The following is a 21,500-nucleotide window of genomic DNA, read 5'->3' on the forward strand; positions in this document are numbered from 1 at the left end:
CACAGTGCGAAGCCTGAGCGATCCCAACTCAGGCCAGAGTCAAGAGCAACACAATACAGTGCTAAGCCTGAGCGATCCCAACTCAGGCCAGAGTCAAGAGCAACACAATACAGTGCTAAGCCTGAGCGATCCCAACTCAGGCCAGAGTCAAGAGCAACACAACACAGTGCGAAGCCTGAGCGATCCCAACTCAGGCCAGAGTCAAGAGCAACACAATACAGTGCTAAGCCTGAGCGATCCCAACTCAGGCCAGAGTCAAGAGCAACACAATACAGTGCTAAGCCTGAGCGATCCCAACTCAGGCCAGAGTCAAGAGCAACACAACACAGTGCTAAGCCAGAGCGATCCCAACTCAGACCAGAGTCGAGAGAAACACAACACAGTGCGAAGCCAGAGCGATCCCAACTCAGACCAGAGTCAAGACTAACACAACACAGTGCGAAGCCTGAGCGATCCCAACTCAGGCCAGAGTCAAGAGCAACACAATACAGTGCGAAGCCTGAGCGATCCCAATTCAGGCCAGATTCAAGAGCAACACAACACAGAGCTAAGCCAGAGCAATCCCAACCCAGACCAGAGTCAAGAGCAACACAACACAGTGCTAAGCCTGAGCGATCCCAACTCAGGCCAGAGTCAAGAGCAACACAACACAGTGCTAAGCCTGAGCGATCCCAACTGAGGCCAGAGTCAAGAGCAACACAACACAGTGCGAAGCCTGAGCGATCCCAACTCAGGCCAGAGTCAAGAGCAACACAACACAGTGCTAAGCCTGAGCGATCCCAACTCAGGCCAGAGTCAAGAGCAACACAACACAGTGCTAAGCCAGAGCGATCCCAATTCAGACCAGAGTCAAGAGTAACACAACACAGTGCTAAGCCTGAGCGATCCCAACTCAGGCCAGAGTCAAGAGTAACACAACACAGTGCTAAGCCGGAGCGATCCCAACTCAGACCAGAGTCAAGAGGAACACAACACAGTGCGAAGCCCGAGCGATCCCAACTCAGACCAGAGTCAAGAGCAACACAACACAGTGCGAAGCCTGAGCGAGGCCAACTCAGACCAGAGTCAAGAGCAACATAATACAGTGCGAAGCCTGAGCGATCCCAATTCAGGCCAGATTCAAGAGCAACACAACACAGTGCGAAGCCTGAGCGATCCCAACTCAGGCCAGAGTCAGGAGCAACACAATACAGTGCGAAGCCTGAGCGATCCCAATTCAGGCCAGATTCAAGAGCAACACAACACAGTGTGAAGCCTGAGCGATCCCAACTCAGGCCAGAGTCAAGAGCAACACAACACAGTGCTAAGCCAGATCGATCCCAACTCAGGCCAGAGTCAAGAGCAACACAATACAGTGCGAAGCCAGAGCGATCCCAACTCAGACCAGAGTCAAGAGTAACACAACACAGTGCGAAGCCAGAGCGATCCCAACTCAGACCGGTCAAGAGCAACACAACACAGTGCTAAGCCTGAGCGATCCCAACTCAGGCCAGAGTCAAGAGGAACACAACACAGTGCTAAGCCAGATCGATCCCAACTCAGGCCAGAGTCAAGAGCAACACAACACAGTGCTAAGCCAGATCGATCCCAACTCAGGCCAGAGTCAAGAGCAACACAATACAGTGCTAAGCCTGAGCGATCCCAACTCAGGCCAGAGTCAAGAGCAACACAATACAGTGCTAAGCCTGAGCGATCCCAACTCAGGCCAGAGTCAAGAGCAACACAACACAGTGCGAAGCCTGAGCGATCCCAACTCAGGCCAGAGTCAAGAGCAACACAATACAGTGCTAAGCCTGAGCGATCCCAACTCAGGCCAGAGTCAAGAGCAACACAATACAGTGCTAAGCCTGAGCGATCCCAACTCAGGCCAGAGTCAAGAGCAACACAACACAGTGCTAAGCCAGAGCGATCCCAACTCAGACCAGAGTCGAGAGAAACACAACACAGTGCGAAGCCAGAGCGATCCCAACTCAGACCAGAGTCAAGACTAACACAACACAGTGCGAAGCCTGAGCGATCCCAACTCAGGCCAGAGTCAAGAGCAACACAATACAGTGCGAAGCCTGAGCGATCCCAATTCAGGCCAGATTCAAGAGCAACACAACACAGAGCTAAGCCAGAGCAATCCCAACCCAGACCAGAGTCAAGAGCAACACAACACAGTGCTAAGCCTGAGCGATCCCAACTCAGGCCAGAGTCAAGAGCAACACAACACAGTGCTAAGCCTGAGCGATCCCAACTGAGGCCAGAGTCAAGAGCAACACAACACAGTGCGAAGCCTGAGCGATCCCAACTCAGGCCAGAGTCAAGAGCAACACAACACAGTGCTAAGCCTGAGCGATCCCAACTCAGGCCAGAGTCAAGAGCAACACAACACAGTGCTAAGCCAGAGCGATCCCAATTCAGACCAGAGTCAAGAGTACCACAACACAGTGCTAAGCCTGAGCGATCCCAACTCAGGCCAGAGTCAAGAGTAACACAACACAGTGCTAAGCCGGAGCGATCCCAACTCAGACCAGAGTCAAGAGGAACACAACACAGTGCGAAGCCCGAGCGATCCCAACTCAGACCAGAGTCAAGAGCAACACAACACAGTGCGAAGCCTGAGCGAGGCCAACTCAGACCAGAGTCAAGAGCAACACAATACAGTGCGAAGCCTGAGCGATCCCAATTCAGGCCAGATTCAAGAGCAACACAACACACTGCGAAGCCTGAGCGATCCCAACTCAGGCCAGAGTCAGGAGCAACACAATACAGTGCGAAGCCTGAGCGATCCCAATTCAGGCCAGATTCAAGAGCAACACAACACAGTGTGAAGCCTGAGCGATCCCAACTCAGGCCAGAGTCAAGAGAAACACAATACAGTGCGAAGCCTGAGCGATCCCAATTCAGGCCAGATTCAAGAGCAACACAACACAGTGCGAAGTCTGAGCGATCCCAACTCAGGCCAGATTCAAGAGCAACACAATACAGTGCGAAGCCTGAGCGATCCCAATTCAGGCCAGATTCAAGAGCAACACAACACAGTGCGAAGCCTGAGCGATCCCAACTCAGGCCAGAGTCGAGAACAACACAACACAGTGCGAAGCCTGAGCGATCCCAACTCAGACCAGAGTCAAGAGCAACACAACACAGTGCGAAGCCCGAGCAATCCCAACTCAGGCCAGAGTCGAGAGCAACACAACACAGTGCTAAGCCTGAGCGATCCCAACTCAGGCCAGAGTCAAGAGCAACACAACACAGTGCTAAGCCTGAGCAATCCCAACTCAGGCCAGAGTCAAGAGCAACACAACACAGTGCTAAGCCAGAGCGATCCCAATTCAGACCAGAGTCAAGAGTAACACAACACAGTGCTAAGCCTGAGCGATCCCAACTCAGGCCAGAGTCAAGAGTAACACAACACAGTGCTAAGCCGGAGCGATCCCAACTCAGACCAGAGTCAAGAGGAACACAACACAGTGCGAAGCCTGAGCGAGCCCAACTCAGGCCAGAGTCAAGAGCAACACAATACAGTGCGAAGCCTGAGCGATCCCAATTCAGGCCAGATTCAAGAGCAACACAACACAGTGTGAAGCCTGAGCGATCCCAACTCAGGCCAGAGTCAAGAGCAACACAATACAGTGCGAAGCCTGAGCGATCCCAATTCAGGCCAGATTCAAGAGCAACACAACACAGTGCGAAGCCTGAGCGATCCCAACTCAGGCCAGAGTCAAGAGCAACACAATACAGTGCGAAGCCTGAGCGATCCCAATTCAGGCCAGATTCAAGAGCAACACAACACAGTGCAAAGCCTGAGCGATCCCAACTCAGGCCAGAGTCGAGAGCAACACAACACAGTGCGAAGCCAGAGCGATCCCAACTCAGACCAGAGTCAAGAGCAACACAACACAGTGCGAAGCCCGAGCGATCCCAACTCAGGCCAGAGTCGGGAGCAACACAACACAGTGCGAACCCAACTCAGACCAGTGTCAAGAGCAACACAACACAGTGCGAAGCCCGAGCAATCCCAACTCAGGCCAGAGTCGAGAGCAACACAACACAGTGCGAAGGCAGAGCGATCCCAACTCAGACCAGAGTCAAGAGAAAAACAACACAGTGCGAAGCCCGAGCGATCCCAACTCAGGCCAGAGTCAATGGCAACACAACACAGTGCGAAGCCCAAGCGATCCCAACTCAGACCAGAGTCGAGAGCAACACAACACAGTGCGAAGCCAGAGCGATCCCAACTCAGGGACAGATAACCACTCTCATTCTGTACTCAAGCACTCACTCAAATGCACTAGTATTTTTGCAGATATTCTTACACCCCTGCAGCTACCCATCAATCGGGTTTTCAACATTGAACTGTAATTTATGCCAATGACACTCAGTTCACTGTTAAGTAAATACTGACTGGATGTAGGGGCCCAGTGGTTTCAATGATGTTAGTCGCCAATGGGACGATAGAAGAGACAAATGTCGTCAAAGTTCAAGTTTTGTAAAACCGAGGTTATTCTCTCAACTTGGTTTTGGGGTCCTCTGACTTCTGATCTTTCTCTCTTGAACACCCTCCTACTCCAGCCACCTCACCCTCCTACTCTCGACACCTCACCCTCCTACTCCTGACACCGCACCCTCCTACTCCTGACACCGCACCCTCCTACTCCCTACACCGCACCCTTCTACTCCCGACACCTCACCCTCCTACTCCTGACACCGCACCCTCCTACTCCTGACACCGCACCCTCCTACTCCCGACACCGCACCCTCCTACTCCCGACACCGCACCCTCCTACTCCCGACACCGCACCCTCCTACTCCCGACACCGCACCCTTCTACTCCCGACACCTCACCCTCCTACTCCTGACACCCCACCCTCCTACTCCCGACACCTCCCCTTCTACTCCCGACACCCCACCCTCCTACTCCCGACACCTCCCCTTCTACTCCCGACACCCCACCCTCCTACTCCCGACACCGCACCCTTCTACTCCCGACACCTCACCCTCCTACTCCCGACACCTCCCCTCCTACTCCCAACTACTCATCCTCCTACTACCGACACCTCATCCTCCTAATCCTGACTCCGCACCCTCCTACTCCCGACACCTCATCCTCCTAATCCTGACTCCGCACCCTCCTACTCCCGACACCTCACCCTCCTACTCCCGACACCTCACCCTCCTACTCCCGACACCTCACCCTCCTACTCCCCTCCAACTCCGACACCTCTCCCTCCTACTCCCGACACCTCACCCTCCTACTCCCGACACCTCCCCTTCTACTCCCGACACCTCACCCTCCTACTCCCGACACCTCACCCTCCTACTCCCGACACCTCACCCTCCTACTCCCGACACCTTCCCTCCTACTCCCGACACCTCCCTTCCTACTCCCGACACCTTCCCTCCTACTCCCGACACCTCCCTTCCTACTCCCGACACCTCCCCTTCTACTCCCGACACCCCACCCTCCTACTCCCCTCCAACTCCGACACCTCTCCCTCCTACTCCCGACACCTCACCCTCCTACTCCTACTCCCGACACCTTCCCTCCTACCTCCGACACCTTCCCTCCTACTCCCGACACCTCCCTTCCTACTCCCGACACCTCACCCTCCTACTCCCCTCCAACTCCGACACCTCTCCCTCCTACTCCCGACACCTCACCCTCCTACTTCCGACACCTTCCCTCCTACTCCCGACACCTCCCTTCTTACTCCCGACACCTCACCCTCCTACTCCCCTCCAACTCCGACACCTCTCCCTCCTACTCCCGACACCTCACCCTCCTACTCCCTACACCGCACCCTCCTACTCCCGACACCGCACCCTTCTACTCCCGACACCTCACCCTCCTACTCCCGACACCCCACCCTCCTACTCCCGACACCCCACCCTCCTACTCCCGACACCCCACCCTCCTACTCCCGACACCCCACCCTCCTACTCCCGACACCTCCCCTTCTACTCCCGACACCCCACCCTCCTACTCCCGACACCGCACCCTTCTACTCCCGACACCTCACCCTCCTACTCCCAACACCTCCCCTCCTACTCCCAACTACTCATCCTCCTACTACCGACACCTCATCCTCCTAATCCTGACACCGCACCCTCCTACTCCCGACACCTCACCCTCCTACTCCCAACACCTCACCCTCCTACTCCCGACACCCCACCCTCCTACTCCCGACACCTCCCCTTCTACTCCCGACACTGCACCCTCCTACTCCCGACACCGCACCCTCCTACTCCCGACACCGCACCCTCCTACTCCCGACACCGCACCCTCCTACTCCCAACACCTCATCCTCCTAATCCTGACTCCGCACCCTCCTACTCCCGACACCACACCCTCCTACTCCCGACACCTCATCCTCCTAATCCTGACTCCGCACCCTCCTACTCCCGACACCACACCCTCCTACTCCCAACACCTCACCCTCCTACACCCGACACCCCACCCTCCTACTCCCGACACCCCACCCTCCTACTCCCGACACCTCCCCTTCTACTCCCGACACTGCACCCTCCTACTCCCGACACCACACCCTCCTACTCCCGACACCGCACCCTCCTACTCCCGACACCTCATCCTCCTAATCCTGACTCCGCACCCTCCTACTCCCGACACCACACCCTCCTACTCCCGACACCTCACCCTCCTACTCCCGACACCTCACCCTCCTACTCCCCTCCAACACCTCTCCCTCCTACTCCCGACACCTCACCCTCCTACTCCCGACACCTCACCCTCCTACTCCCGACACCTCCCCTTCTACTCCCGACACCTCACCCTCCTACTCCCGACACCTCACCCTCCTACTCCCGACACCTCCCTTCCTACTCCCGACACCTTCCCTCCTACTCCCGACACCTCCCTTCCTACTCCCGACACCTCCCCTTCTACTCCCGACACCCCACCCTCCTACTCCCCTCCAACTCCAACACCTCTCCCTCCTACTCCCGACACCTCACCCTCCTACTCCCGACACCTTCCCTCCTACCTCCGACACCTTCCCTCCTACTCCCGACACCTCCCTTCCTACTCCCGACACCTCACCCTCCTACTCCCCTCCAACTCCGACACCTCTCCCTCCTACTCCCGACACCTCACCCTCCTACTCCCGACACCTTCCCTCCTACCTCCGACACCTTCCCTCCTACTCCCGACACCTCCCTTCCTACTCCCGACACCTCACCCTCCTACTCCCCTCCAACTCCGACACCTCTCCCTCCTACTCCCGACACCTCACCCTCCTACTCCCGACACCTTCCCTCCTACCTCCGACACCTTCCCTCCTACTCCCGACACCTCCCTTCCTACTCCCGACACCTCACCCTCCTACTCCTGACAGCTCATACGCGATTTTCAAGTTAAGTTTGATGCTTTCGAGTACTAGACACGCACTATCTTGATTTTATGGACTGCTCATTTTGGGAAAGATTCTTCAGCTGCTTACATTAAATTAAAAGAATAAAAACCAATGCAAGCATTTCTGCACAGAGGGATTCTGTGAGACATTTACACTTAGGGCTGAAAAGCTATTGCTGTGTTGTCTCCAAATAGTGCAGAATGCCTCTGCCAGATCTACTCTGGGTTTTATGAATGGAAATGAGCTGTGCTTCACCCAAGGTGACTGCGCTGCCTCCCTGACACAAGACGACCCCGGAGCATGTAGGTTCATGCCTACAGCGACAGGCCCTTTCTTTCGTTTAACAAGAAATGCTTGCCTACTTGTTCTAAATGGAGAAGAGGGAAAAGGTGTGCTACTAACTGTATTTTTGTAGATCATTCTACCCAGAGGCCTCTAAACTTCAACTAATCAGATGATCTCAGACCAGTGACCATCTCTTGTCAGACTTAAACCAAAGGTTTAGAACTCGTCATACAATCTGAGACTTTCCTACAATTTTCTTTGCCATTCAGTTATTTTATTTATTTACAGATGTTGGTTTAAAAACAATATTTTAGACAAATTGTGTATAAACTTTAAAACCAAAAGAAACATTAAAACGTTAGTATACACACTATAGTTGGCAGTCGAGGTTTCATGAAACATTGCCCGTAGTAGTTCCCATTGGTGAGCTGAAGCATCGTATGGGGGCGGCAGCCTCCCCCAAAGACGGTTACATACGTCTGGCCTGAGATTGAAGGCAGAGAGCACAATGTGCTTATCAGCCCTTCGAACACAGCCGCCTTCTTGATAAATGCCCCCCCACTCCCCACACTTGTACTCCCTACAAACCAACCGGGGTGACCCTAACCACAGAAAAGGCCGCCATAGGGCTGATGAAGATTTTAAGACAGGACAAAACTAATCCAGTGCCCCCCGAAACTAGTGCACGGCATGTGGTCCTCAACACCCTTTCAAGGTAGAAACTGGCTCCAACCTGGGATCATTTAAATACAATTTGCATAAAATAGGCTTGGGCCCACATTTCAGCCCCCCATTTATTTTTTAAATTGATATTTAAACGATTCTGTGCATCCCAACTGACTGAAGAACCTATCAGTTAACTTCCAAACAGGAAGAAAGCAGCCTTCCTTAAGAGCTCCTTCCATCTGGCTACTCGCAGCCTGCTAGCCACACCTCCTGCTTATTTCACCTAGCGCCATAACATACCTGTGGAGCAGTGAAGCGCTTCAAACTTAGTTCAGACAGACTTTCAAGAGAAGAGAAACGTCGCTCATTTTCTTGAAAGTCAATTGGAAATCCTCAGTGGAAAACAGTATGTTTTTTCATACTTCCTAAACTACTGTTCTGTATGGTACGTACATATCTTTGTACACATTACATTTCAAACAAAACGAGCAATGTAAACAAACACCCACAACATCAAATGGGTTTATCAACTAACATTCATAATGTAGACAAAATAGGTTTGCTTACTAACGAAAACAGACAACTTTATATTTAGGGTTTAATAAAAACACCTTTAAATAATCTACAATGTTTCTATTTCTACAGAATCAATTTAATAACATTGAATAAAGCCTGAATAATTTTGATGACTGGTGGACCTGCAGGTCTTATGGTAAAGCGGAGTACAGTGGCATGGGGTGAGCTGACACCCAGGGGTTGGCTGTCTCACACCCCCCGAAGGCTGCACGTGTGAGGGTTTCACTCCATCCCCCCTCAAGCACAGACACACTTCACACCACACTGAGGGACAACCCTTACCTGGGTGAGCGCTCTCCGTCTGGGGGCATCTGCTCGCATAATTGAGATAAAATTCCGCTGCTTTGTTGAGATACTTGCAGAGTAAACTGGCAGGGAGACGAACATCCGGGTTGTTAATTATTAAAGGGAGAACATCACAAACTGGAAAAAATGGAAATAATTCATGGTTAGTGAGATCAAAGAAGATATGAATAGTACTGGGATACCATCCAATGACAGCGGCTGCTCCACCCACACTGGGTGCTGCTCCACCCACACTGGTGCTGCTCCACCCACACTGGTGCTGCTCCACCCACACTGGTGCTGCTCCACCCACACTGGTGCTGCTCCACCCACACTGGTGCTGCTCCACCCACACTGGTGCTGCTCCACCCACACTGGTGCTGCTCCACCCACACTGGGTGCTGCTCCACCCACACTGGGTGCTGCTGCTCCACCCACACTGGGTGCTGCTCCACCCACACTGGGTGCTGCTCCACCCACACTGGGTGCTGCTCCACCCACACTGGGTGCTGCTCCACCCACAATGGTGCGGCTCCACCCACACTGGTGCGGCTCCACCCACACGGGTGCGGCTCCACCCACACGGGTGCGGCTCCACCCACACGGGTGCGGCTCCACCCACACTGGGTGCTGCTGCTCCACCCACACTGGGTGCTGCTCCACCCACACTGGTGCTGCTCCACCCACAATGGTGGTGCTCCACCCACACTGGTGCGGCTCCACCCACACTGGGTGCTGCTGCTCCACCCACACTGGGTGCTGCTGCTCCACCCACACTGGGTGCTGCTGCTCCACCCACACTGGGTGCTGCTGCTCCACCCACACTGGGTGCTGCTCCTCCACCCACACTGCTGCTGCCCCTCCACCCACACTGCTGCTGCTCCACCCACACTTGTGCTGCTCCACCCACACTGGGTGCTGCTCCACCCACACTGGTGCTGCTCCTCCACCCACACTGGGTGCTGCTCCTCCACCCACACTGGGTGCTCCTCCTCCCACACTGGGTGCTCCTCCTCCCACACTGGGTGCTGCTCCACCCACACTGGGTGCTGCTCCACCCACACTGGGTGCTCCTCCTCCCACACTGGGTGCTCCTCCTCCACCCACACTGGGTGCTCCTCCTCCCACACTGCTGCTGCTCCACCCACACTGGGTGCTCCTCCTCCCACACTGGGTGCTCCTCCTCCCACACTGGGTGCTCCTCCTCCCACACTGGGTGCTCCTCCTCCCACACTGGGTGCTCCTCCACCCACACTGGGTGCTCCTCCTCCCACACTGCTGCTGCTCCACCCACACTGGGTGCTGCTGCTCCACCCACACTGGGTGCTGCTGCTCCACCCACACTGGGTGCTGCTCCACCCACACTGGGTGCTGCTTCACCCACACTGGGTGCTGCTCCACCCACACTGGGTGCTGCTCCACCCACACTGGGTGCTGCTCCACCCACACTGGGTGCTGCTCCACCCACACTGGGTGCTGCTCCACCCACACTGGGTGCTGCTCCACCCACACTGGGTGCTGCTCCACCCACACTGGGTGCTGCTGCTCCACCCACACTGGGTGCTGCTGCTCCACCCACACTGGGTGCTGCTGCTCCACCCACACTGGGTGCTGCTCCACCCACACTGGGTGCTGCTCCACCCACACTGGGTGCTGCTCCTCCCACACTGGGTGCTCCTCCTCCCACACTGGGTGCTGCTCCACCCACACTGGGTGCTGCTCCACCCACACTGGTGCTGCTCCACCCACACTGGTGCTGCTCCACCCACACTGGTGCTGCTATTCCTCCCACACTGGTGCTGCTCCTCCTCCCACACTGGTGCTGCTCCTCCTCCCACACTGGTGCTGCTCCTCCTCCCACACTGGGTGCTCCTCCTCCCACACTGGGTGCTCCTCCTCCCACACTGGTGCTGCTCCACCCACACTGGGTGCTGCTCCACCCACACTGGGTGCTGCTCCACCCACACTGGGTGCTGCTCCACCCACACTGGGTGCTGCTCCACCCACACTGGGTGCTGCTCCACCCACACTGGGTGCTGCTCCTCCCACACTGGGTGCTGCTCCTCCCACACTGGGTGCTGCTCCTCCCACACTGGGTGCTGCTCCTCCCACACTGGGTGCTGCTCCTCCCACACTGGGTGCTGCTCCTCCCACACTGGGTGCTGCTCCACCCACACTGCTGCTGCTCCACCCACACTGCTGCGGCTCCACCCACACTGGTGCAGCTCCACCCACACTGGTGCGGCTCCTCCCACACTGGGTGCTCCTCCTCCCACACTGGGTGCTCCTCCTCCCACACTGGGTGCTCCTCCTCCCACACTGGGTGCTCCTCCTCCCACACTGGGTGCTCCTCCTCCCACACTGGGTGCTCCTCCTGCCACACTGGGTGCTGCTCCACCCACACTGGGTGCTGCTCCTCCCACACTGGTGCTCCTCCACCCACACTGGGTGCTGCTCCACCCACACTGGGTGCTGCTCCACCCACACTGGGTGCTGCTCCACCCACACTGGGTGCTGCTCCACCCACACTGGGTGCTGCTCCACCCACACTGGGTGCTGCTCCACCCACACTGGGTGCTGCTTCACCCACACTGGGTGCTGCTCCACCCACACTGGGTGCTGCTCCACCCACACTGGGTGCTGCTCCACCCACACTGGGTGCTGCTCCACCCACACTGGGTGCTGCTCCACCCACACTGGGTGCTGCTCCACCCACACTGGGTGCTGCTCCACCCACACTGGGTGCTGCTTCACCCACACTGGGTGCTGCTCCACCCACACTGGGTGCTGCTCCACCCACACTGGGTGCTGCTCCACCCACACTGGGTGCTGCTCCACCCACACTGGGTGCTGCTCCACCCACACTGGGTGCTGCTCCACCCACACTGGGTGCTGCTCCACCCACACTGGGGGTGCTGCTCCTCCCACACTGGGTGCTGCTCCTCCCACACTGGGTGCTGCTCCTCCCACACTGGGTGCTCCTCCTCCCACACTGGGTGCTCCTCCTCCCACACTGGGTGCTCCTCCTCCCACACTGGGGTCTGCTCCACCCACACTGCTGCTGCTCCACCTCCCACACTGGTGCTGCTCCACCCACACTGGTGCTGCTCCTCCTCCCACACTGGTGCTGCTCCTCCTCCCACACTGGTGCTGCTCCTCCTCCCACACTGGTGCTGCTCCTCCTCCCACACTGGGTGCTCCTCCTCCCACACTGGGTGCTCCTCCACCCACACTGGTGCTGCTCCACCCACACTGGTGCTGCTCCACCCACACTGGGTGCTGCTCCACCCACACTGGGTGCTGCTCCACCCACACTGGGTGCTGCTCCTCCCACACTGGGTGCTGCTTCTCCCACACTGGGTGCTGCTCCTCCCACACTGGGTGCTGCTCCTCCCACACTGGGTGCTGCTCCTCCCACACTGGGTGCTGCTCCACCCACACTGCTGCTGCTCCACCCACACTGGTGCGGCTCCTCCCACACTGGTGCGGCTCCTCCCACACTGGTGCGGCTCCTCCCACACTGGGTGCTCCTCCTCCCACACTGGGTGCTCCTCCTCCCACACTGGTGCTGCTCCACCCACACTGGTGCTGCTCCACCCACACTGGGTGCTGCTCCACCCACACTGGGTGCTGCTCCACCCACACTGGGTGCTGCTCCTCCCACACTGGGTGCTGCTCCTCCCACACTGGGTGCTGCTCCTCCCACACTGGGTGCTGCTCCTCCCACACTGGGTGCTCCTCCACCCACACTGCTGCTGCTCCACCCACACTGGGTGCTGCTCCTCCCACACTGTGTGCTGCTCCTCCCACACTGGGTGCTGCTCCTCCCACACTGGGTGCTGCTTCTCCCACACTGGGTGCTCCTCCTGCCACACTGGGTGCTCCTCCTGCCACACTGGGTGCTGCTCTGTGGAAAATTAGTACGGTTTGGTAAACATTATCTGCGCCATCTTGCCTTTTTCCCCTGATGCCACACTTTTTGTCGTGCGCACCCGCCATTTTAGGTGCCTCGATCAGAACAATCCTTTTGCATGCCACTGGCCCCCAGCATAGCCCTTCACCCTCACAAAAGCCCGCACACTGACAACCCCCGCTCACACATGCCTTGGGTCATAAACCCCTCTTCAGCACAAGCTCTGCTTCAGAACCCCATCCTGCTCCCAGCGCGACACCTCCCTTCATTTCTTTCATGGTCCCAGGCCCTTTTGATACAAATCCCCTTTTCCTGTGTGCCCGTTTGTCTTCCTCGTTCCCAGGCCGACACCTAGCTCTGCCGATACTGTTCCTTGCCCCTCCCCGTACAGTAGAAAGCTTCCCTCATCAAAGGACCCCCGAGTTGATCAAAGCCCCCACCCTATGAGATCCGATCAAACCCCCACATTCCATGAATCGGCGGAATGTCCAGCTGCGCGGTAATCATCACCTGTTGTGACCGGGGTGGGGACTTCAACTGTAAATGTGTGTGGGAACGGGCCTGAAGGGGAGATTCGGAGGATATCCTTCCGTACATCAAAGCATTGCCAAGAATGTGTTGTATGTAATAGAGCAATAAACCTGTGTATAAGAGGCCAGGCCTCAGAGATGCGGTTAGAGCACCTCAGAACGATACCTGCTGTTTGAACTGATGTGTTCTCCTCCGGAGAGAATAAACCTTGTTTCCTGCCTTCCCGTCTCCAGCGCCTGCCTCTTCATTGATTAATATTTCGTGGGTTAAAGAGGCGATACCGCCGGGCAAATATCGATTGTCCCTGACTTAGTTTTAACAATTGGCGTCCCAAGCGTGGGGCCCATCAGCGACTCGTGGATCCAGTGGGAGAGGTCCTGACGACAGAGTGAACGACTGCAACGATCGGGAGAGCTCTTGCCCAATAGACCCTCGTCTGGCAGCCGATCATCCGAACTTCACTGGTTCCGAACAGACCTCTCCCGAGTGATCTACGGTCCTGACTGGGAACCATCAGGAGTGCTGCGAGGAATACAAAGAAAAGAGGACGATCGGGCGCTGGATTCGGAAGACAAGAAACTGTCCATACGGTCCGGGTAAGGTCGTGTAGACACGACGAATCACGAAATAATTGTTTAATTGTTCAGAAAATACTAGTATTACTCTTTGTTGACCTATTTGGAGATTCACTGTCTGCACACGGAGAAACAGTAGACTCTTTCTCTTTGCAAACAGTGAAGGATAAGTAACGCAGCCGTCGCGCCTATCTTTCTCCCCCACTGAATTGATTATTTATTAACGGCCACTGATTAACTGTTTTTGACCCCGAGCTACTGTTTGCGGATTGTTTTCTGGAGATTCTCTGTCTGCAAACAGGAAAGAACAGGTTCCCCTTTGCAGATAGTGAAAGGGTAGAGGACGCAGATCTTTTGCGAATCTACTTATTCTTCCCACTGGTCGTTTATTGTTTATTTGATATTGGTTCATGAGGTATTCACTGCCTGCAAACAACGTAGAATAGAACTATTCTGTCTAGTCTTTGCACACAGTGATAAGATAGGCAGTGCTGACTTTTTGTCCCTCGTTGTGAGCTGTCATGTGTGTCTTCTCCCCACTGGTCGATAGCTGGTTCAGCCCGGACCGTTTATTAGAGGTGGATCATCTAGCTCCGCTGGAAGGCACCCCTAATAAAGACATGTTCATAAACTATGGATTAGTTACCATAGCCTATAGTAAACTGTGGCACAGGTATACCAAAGAAAGTCAAGAGAAACAGTGGCTACTGATAGGATCCTTCGATCTTGATAAAATAGAAACGTTGGAAATAGCCCTTCGTGATAATAAGACAACGCCTATTATGCTCGGCTGCCTCGGTATGTGGCGCAAAGAAGCAATGCAACGAAAGAAAAGAGACGAGGACAGAGTAGGTAAAGGAATATATCGACAGGACGACCCCAGGACACAACGTCCCGAAAGTAATCCCCCGACACTACGCACAGGACGGCCAGACTTAGGGCAAAACCAATGTGCTTTTTGTAGATATGCCGGGCACTGGAAAGCCCAATGCCAGACTCTACTGAACGTGAGTAGGAGCAGAGGACCGACAGGAATAACAGGCCGGCAGAAAGGGAAAAGGCGCGAGACAAAGATGAATCAGACTGACATGGACAGGCCAGATAGAACCACCACGTTCGATTATGCCCGATGGCACAGATTTCGCCAGGCCGATTTCAGCGACATGTTCGAGTCCTCATAGATCAAACAACGCTAAGACGGGAAACCCAGTCTAGCTCTAAATTAACAGACGACAAACCCCGAATAAAGCAGAAAGAATAATGTACACACATGATCAAGCATCCTTACGTTTAGCCAAGTAGGGAAAAGTTTAGGGTATTTCGAGGTAAGGGTTACACAAGTATCCTTCGCCGAGAGGACTAGGGATATTGCCAATGTTTGAAAACCTACTACCTCCTTTTTCCGCATCCTTATAGGCATATAACTAAAACCTGCCCCATTGCTCTAACGATAAATATGCGCAGCATACAGAAAAAGATAATTATGGCCAAAAAAACTGTTTTATGTTTGTCTTGGGTCTTTGTATATAATACTTGTACTGTCTCCCCGTCTGAGTTTGTGTGTGCGTGATGCATGAATCTACGTCATCCCCCTGCCTGTGTTTCCGTGTTACTTAACTTCTGTTAACAGAAGCTTTAGCATGAAACAAACTGGAAAGAAAGGAATGGGAAAACAAAAGCCGTAGGCCACTGATGAACTTGAACTTTTATTTAACATAACGAACAAGAAACAAATAACAATACGTAATAATAACACCTATTAATGCCCTAACAACAGAAAACGTGAGAAACAAGAACGGTAAACTGTAGAAAATGAAAGTCAGCAGAACCTCCCCCCCCCACTCTGGAACCTTCCAAGGTAGGGCAGGGTTACGGCTACGCCCAGCCGGCAGCAACCCATATAAGGCGGGTCCTGCTGCCAACAGTCGGCCAGGAAATCGTAACATAGGGTGGAGCCGGAGGAGAGACAGGGGCCAGCGGGACCCAGCCAGGGGATCACCTTGACCACACCGGAGAGTTGTAGGGGGGGGGGGGAATGTCTATGTCCTCGACCCCCCTCTCTCTCTCCCCCAGTCCGGCCGCGGTGGCGCGTGGGAGTTTCAGGTAGTCCCGCCACATGTCTTCCCGGTCCGGCCACCAATGGCCAGGGACTGGGGCCAACTGGATCCGGCTGCAGCCGATAAACCAAGGAACCCGTTCATGGGGCCAGAGCCAGGGGCGTCCGGCCGACATCCACCGGAAGCCCGGCCCAGAGAAGGACGAGACACTTCTTTCTTTTCTCCTCCGTAATGGCAGCAGCAGCAGCACGCCAGGCGCCACTTGAATAATGGCTGCGACAACTCTGGGGGGGGGAGGAATGTCTTGTACATACCTCCGCGAAAATTAGTCCAGGTCGGGCTGGGAGGGAGAGGCGACGCGGACGAGCCTCTCCCACCTCCACGGATAGGAGGTTTCCCAGCCCCCGGCCCGGCGCCGAACTCCTCCAGCCAGGCGGTGGTGCCAATACCTGCGTAGCACCGAACATACCATGGTGGCGCCCCAGTACTTGCGCAGCACCGAACATGCGCCGCAGGTGGCCATACTTCCGCAGCACTGGGCATGGGACTTGTGGAGCACGGGGTGTGGAGAGGCCATCGTGCATGCCCATGAAAGAGAGCGGCATGGAGTGTACCGGGAGAGGGAGACGGCGCGAACGAGTCTCCCTCGCCCCCCCCAGGTGGGGGGCACCACAGCTGCACCCTAGCCGAATGTCCTGCTTCCACAACACGGAGTTCTATTTCCTTTTTGTCCCCAAAAGGGTCTCTTCCACTCTTGCAGACTCGACGAGGGGGGGCTGCTGCAGGGCCTCAAAATGGCGTCTGGGTCCGCTGGAAGGCGGGTCTAGGCCGCTAGAGTAACTTTGACCAGCAATGCAACTCGGGCGCTTGCCCACCGGGGCACGAGCCCCCACCTCCGACAGCACCCCCACAGCCTTGAAGATTCTACAAAAGTCCCAGGAGCCCTCGGCCCCTGCAGGTTTCCGGTGAGGGACAACTGCCTTGATCGCTAACGAAATAAGCATGACATAGCCACTCCTTCTGTTAGCATGAATTCTCGAACTGCCGAAAAGGACTCTGGTCCAACTGCCGGTTGTAGGAAACATTTTTTCCTTGATACTACTTCCGGACTAACCCGGCCCCGCCCAAAATGGCGCCGGTAACAATAGGAACTTATGAACACCTTGTGGTGTTTTCTTTTGCTAAAAAGACTCGATGTTCCGAGATATGTTATGATCCTTTGTACACTTGACGGAAAAGAGGGAGGATTCACTCGACGAACATGTAAAAGGACCCCGTGAAAAATGTTTTTCAATGTACGATTCATTATGATATTATCATGTCTGACATGTAACCTCGCTTATGACACACTCCCATGGTATACCTATAGGAATTTGATTACAACTAGTCCAACTGTGTTTCCAACTATGAAATGAATGCCCCTTGATCCCTCAACTATTCGATAGACGTTTTTAGTTCCCTGCAAATGAATGAATGAACCTTTTTAACATGTTTTTAATCCTACAAAATAGCCCCCCCTACTGTACGCACTTTAGCCATTGCCGTATCCGGCCAACCCCGATCACACTGTCCTATCAACATGCTGAACGATTGTGCAAATAAAGGTTTTCGAAACTATGAACGGGTATTGCATGCTTTATTTAAAATGTGGGATCGGCGGGAGAGTTTTTTTCTGTGCACCCTACTCTGCTCTCTCTTTAAGGTTAATAGAAGATGGTTGCCCAGCCCCGGATGGAGGATCGAATCTAAGACACGACACTCTGCCGTCAAATATGCGACTGACTCAGGGACTCGCGCATGGAGAAAGACCTCGACTTCTGGGGATGGGTAAAGCGAAACGGTGTAAATGATAGAATATTATAAAGATACGACACTCAAAGGTACTAGGGAACAGAGTTGACCGAAGAGCTGATAAACCTTAGAACATCACAGCAGTGGCGTCACTGGGGTTGGTGTCACCCGGTGCGGGTAACTCATGGTGTCACCCCCTCACGACTTACCGCATGGACCACCTCTGTCGGAAATGTACGGTGCTAGGTACTGTCTTACTCCCTCTAGCTCCCTCTCTATCTGTCTTACTCCCTGTAGCTCCATCTCTCTGTCCAGCTCCCTTTAGCTCCCTCTCTCTTACTCCCTTCTAGCTCCCTCTCCCTCTGTCTTGCTCCCTCTCTCTCTATCCTAATCCCTCTAGCTCCCTCTCTCTGTCTAGCTCCCTCTCTCCCTGTCTTACTCCCTCTGTCTCTCTCTCTGTCTTACTCCCTATAGCTCCCTCTCTCTCTGTCTTACTCCCTCTAGCTCCCTCTCTCTTACTTCCTCTAGCTCCCTCTCTGTCTTGCTCCCTCTAGCTCCCTCTCTGTCTTACTCCCTCTAGCTCCCTCTCTCTCCGGCTTGGTCCCTCTAGCTCCCTCTCTCTGTCTTGCGCCCTCTAGCTCCCTCTCTCTCTCTTACTCCCTCTAGCTCCCTCTCTCTCTGTCTTGCTCGCTCTAGTTCCCTGTAGCTCCCTGTCTCTCTATCTTACTCCCTCTAGCTCCCTCTCTCTGTCTAGCTCCCTATCTCGCTGCCTTACTCCCTCTAGCTCCCTCTCTCTCTGTCTTACTCCCTATAGCTCCCTCTCTCTCGGTCTTACTCCCTCTAGCTCCCTCTCTCTTACTCCCTCTAGCTCGCTCTCTGTCTTGCTCCGCCTAGCTCCCTCTCTCTCTGTCTTACTCCCTCTAGCTCCCTCTCTCTCCGGCTTGGTCCCTCTAGCTCCCTTTCTCTGTCTTGCTCCCTCTAGCTCCCTCTCTCTCTCTTGCTCCCTCTAGCTCCCTCTCTCTCTCTTACTCCCTCTAGCTCCCTCTCTCTCTGTCTTACTTCCTTTAGCTCCCTCTCTCTCGGTCTTACTCCCTCTAGCTCCCTCTCTCTCTGTCTTACTCCCTCTAGCTCCCTCTCTCTATGTCATACTCCCTCTAGCTCCTCTCTGTCTTCCTCCCTCTAGCTCCCTCTCTCTCTCTTACTCCCTCTAGCTCCCGCTCTCTCTGTCTTACTCCCTTTAGCTCCCTCTCTCTCTGTCTTACTCCCTCTAGCTCCCTCTCTCTGTCTAGCTCCCTCTCTCGGTCTTACTCCCTCTAGCTCCCTCTCTCTCTGTCTTACTCCCTCTAGCTCCCTCTCTCTATGTCATACTCCCTCTAGCTCCTCTCTGTCTTCCTCCCTCTAGCTCCCTCTCTCTCTCTTACTCCCTCTAGCTCCCTCTCTCTCTGTCTTACTCCCTTTAGCTCCCTCTCTCTCTGTCTTACTCCCTTTAGCTCCCTCTCTCTCTATCTTACTCCCTATTGCTCGCTCTCTCTGTCTTGCTACCTGTAGGAAGGGGGAGTATCTGGTTGGCGCAGTGCAGCACTGGCGACAATCAGGGCCTCTCTCTTCCTCGTCAGGGCTGAGGGTTACCTTCAAGACAACCTCTGCTTACCCTCTAGGTAGTGTGGCTTAAGCAGTCTTAGGCTAATCTCTGGGGCATGTAGGGTTAAACATTTGCAACATTACACCATCACCACTAACCCACCACACAATGACACCAAACTGTATTTTGTAAAAATATATGTTCTTTATATAAATCTCAAGCAGGCTTGTAAATACAGTTGTCAAACTTTCAATAGCGGTTCCAGTTTACTTAGTTGGGTTGCCACAGTTCTTTCTAGCAATAGGCAATCTTAGCGTTTCAAAGCAGTTCTTTTCTTCCCCCAGTTCGATATGATCTGGGGCGGTCTTGGTGAATGTCCTCAGGAAGGCGGGGTGCCTGCTGAAGCCTCAGAGCGCCTTCGGGGATCAGACTGGGCTCGACCGGCCCGGGCTCACGCTTCTAGCGGGAGCGGCGGCAGGTCAGGTCAGTTCCGCCTCTCTCTGCGAGCTGCACGGCTGTGCGCGGCTGGCGGGGGAGAGAGCGGGGGCCCTGGGAGCGCTCCACAAGCGGCTCCTAGAGCTGAGCGAGGCGGAGGGCGGTGCGAGCGAGGCTGGCAAAGGCTCGCACCGCGGGGCAATTCAACAGTACCTTTTCTTGCTGAGATAGTCTAGGCGCAGGTCGGCTCGGTGGTCCACGTCGCGGTGTCTTCCTCCCGGGGTTGGAGCGAGCGGCGGCTCGGCTCTGGCTCGGAGGTTGGCGTTGCGGCGCGGGCCGGGCCACAGGGACGAAGCGCCTTGAGATTTCCTGACCAGGAGGGCACACGCAGAGGGCAGAGATCCTCGGCGCAGGCCTCTGTTAATCCAGGCGACGTTCGGGCACCCCACGCAACAGCTGTTCCTCGGACAGCGGCGGCGCGTTCAGGGGCACACAGACACGAAGGGGTGCAAGCAGGCACCGGGCACCACCCTTCTTCACGTTGCGAGCTGCAGCTCGGGGTCAGTCACGGTGTTCAGATCAGCTGGGCTGGTCTTCACGATGCTTCTGGGCCAGGCAGGCGGCAGTCACTTTGCTTAGAGGACGGGCAGCTCCCAGAGCGCTGCTGAGGAGCGCGATGGACACAGCGCGCTCCGCTTTTTCCTGGGGAGGCTTGCAAAAGGAAAACAACGTCTTCCAGTGGTTCCTGGGTCAGGGGGTAGCGCTCACTGTTCCTGGAGCGCTGGTCAGGGGGCAAGTTCACAGGCAAGCCCTTGGAGATCTTTCAGCAGAGTTTGGCACAAAGTTTCAATAAGCAAAAGTCTTTGGTAGTCTTTTCTTCCCTCTCCTTTGGCAGCAAGGCACCAGACACAGGCCAGAGTCAGCACTCCTCCTTGTAGTCCTTCCAGGTCCTTCTCTTCGGGCAGAGTTTCTTCTGTAGCACAAACAGGATCTAATTTACAAGGAGCAGGGCTCCTTCTTTTATACCCAGTTTCTTTTGTTCTAGCAAGCCAGGGGGGCCTCTGCATAACTGCTCCAGTCTCTGAGCACTTGTTGTGGGTACTTCTGGCTTCTGCATTCAGTGTGAGGGCAGGCACATCAGCCGCTCCCCAGGGGGGCGGAGCCGGCATTGTGAAGGCAGGGGCAGCTTGAGCACCTTGTTGACAGGCTTCGGTCCTTCCTGGGCCAGGTGCAGGCTGAGTCATCAGTCGCTCCCCAGGAGGGCGGAGCCAGAGCACAGCCTGATGCATCATTCAGGGGAAACTCCCACCACCCACTAAGGGGTCATCCTGCTAATCACTACCTGTCAACTCCCAGCCCTGTCACTCACACACACCAGACAGTCAGATCCACATCCAAGCAGAGGCGGGCTGAAATGGTTAGGCCAGCAAATGCTAACTTTCTAAA

General features: G+C 55.2%; 1 protein-coding gene across 3 annotated transcripts in view; it reads right to left on the reverse strand.

Annotated features, from left to right (window-relative positions):
* INTS10 (integrator complex subunit 10) overlaps positions 1 to 21,500 on the reverse strand; it is a 189,340-nt gene that overhangs the window by 92,810 nt on the left and 75,030 nt on the right. For all 3 annotated transcript variants that reach the window (XR_013606935.1, XM_078674367.1, XM_078674366.1), the window contains exon 6: positions 9,168 to 9,308. Coding sequence is in view for 2 of the 3 variants with exons in the window: in XM_078674367.1 (XP_078530493.1) it covers positions 9,168 to 9,308 (141 nt within the window). In the remaining variant the exon portion in view is untranslated. The remainder of the gene's footprint in view (positions 1 to 9,167; positions 9,309 to 21,500) is intronic.

Source organism: Lissotriton helveticus, chromosome 2_1 (genome assembly GCF_964261635.1).
Source record: "Lissotriton helveticus chromosome 2_1, aLisHel1.1, whole genome shotgun sequence".
In the NCBI taxonomy this organism is placed as follows: domain Eukaryota; kingdom Metazoa; phylum Chordata; class Amphibia; order Caudata; family Salamandridae; genus Lissotriton; species Lissotriton helveticus.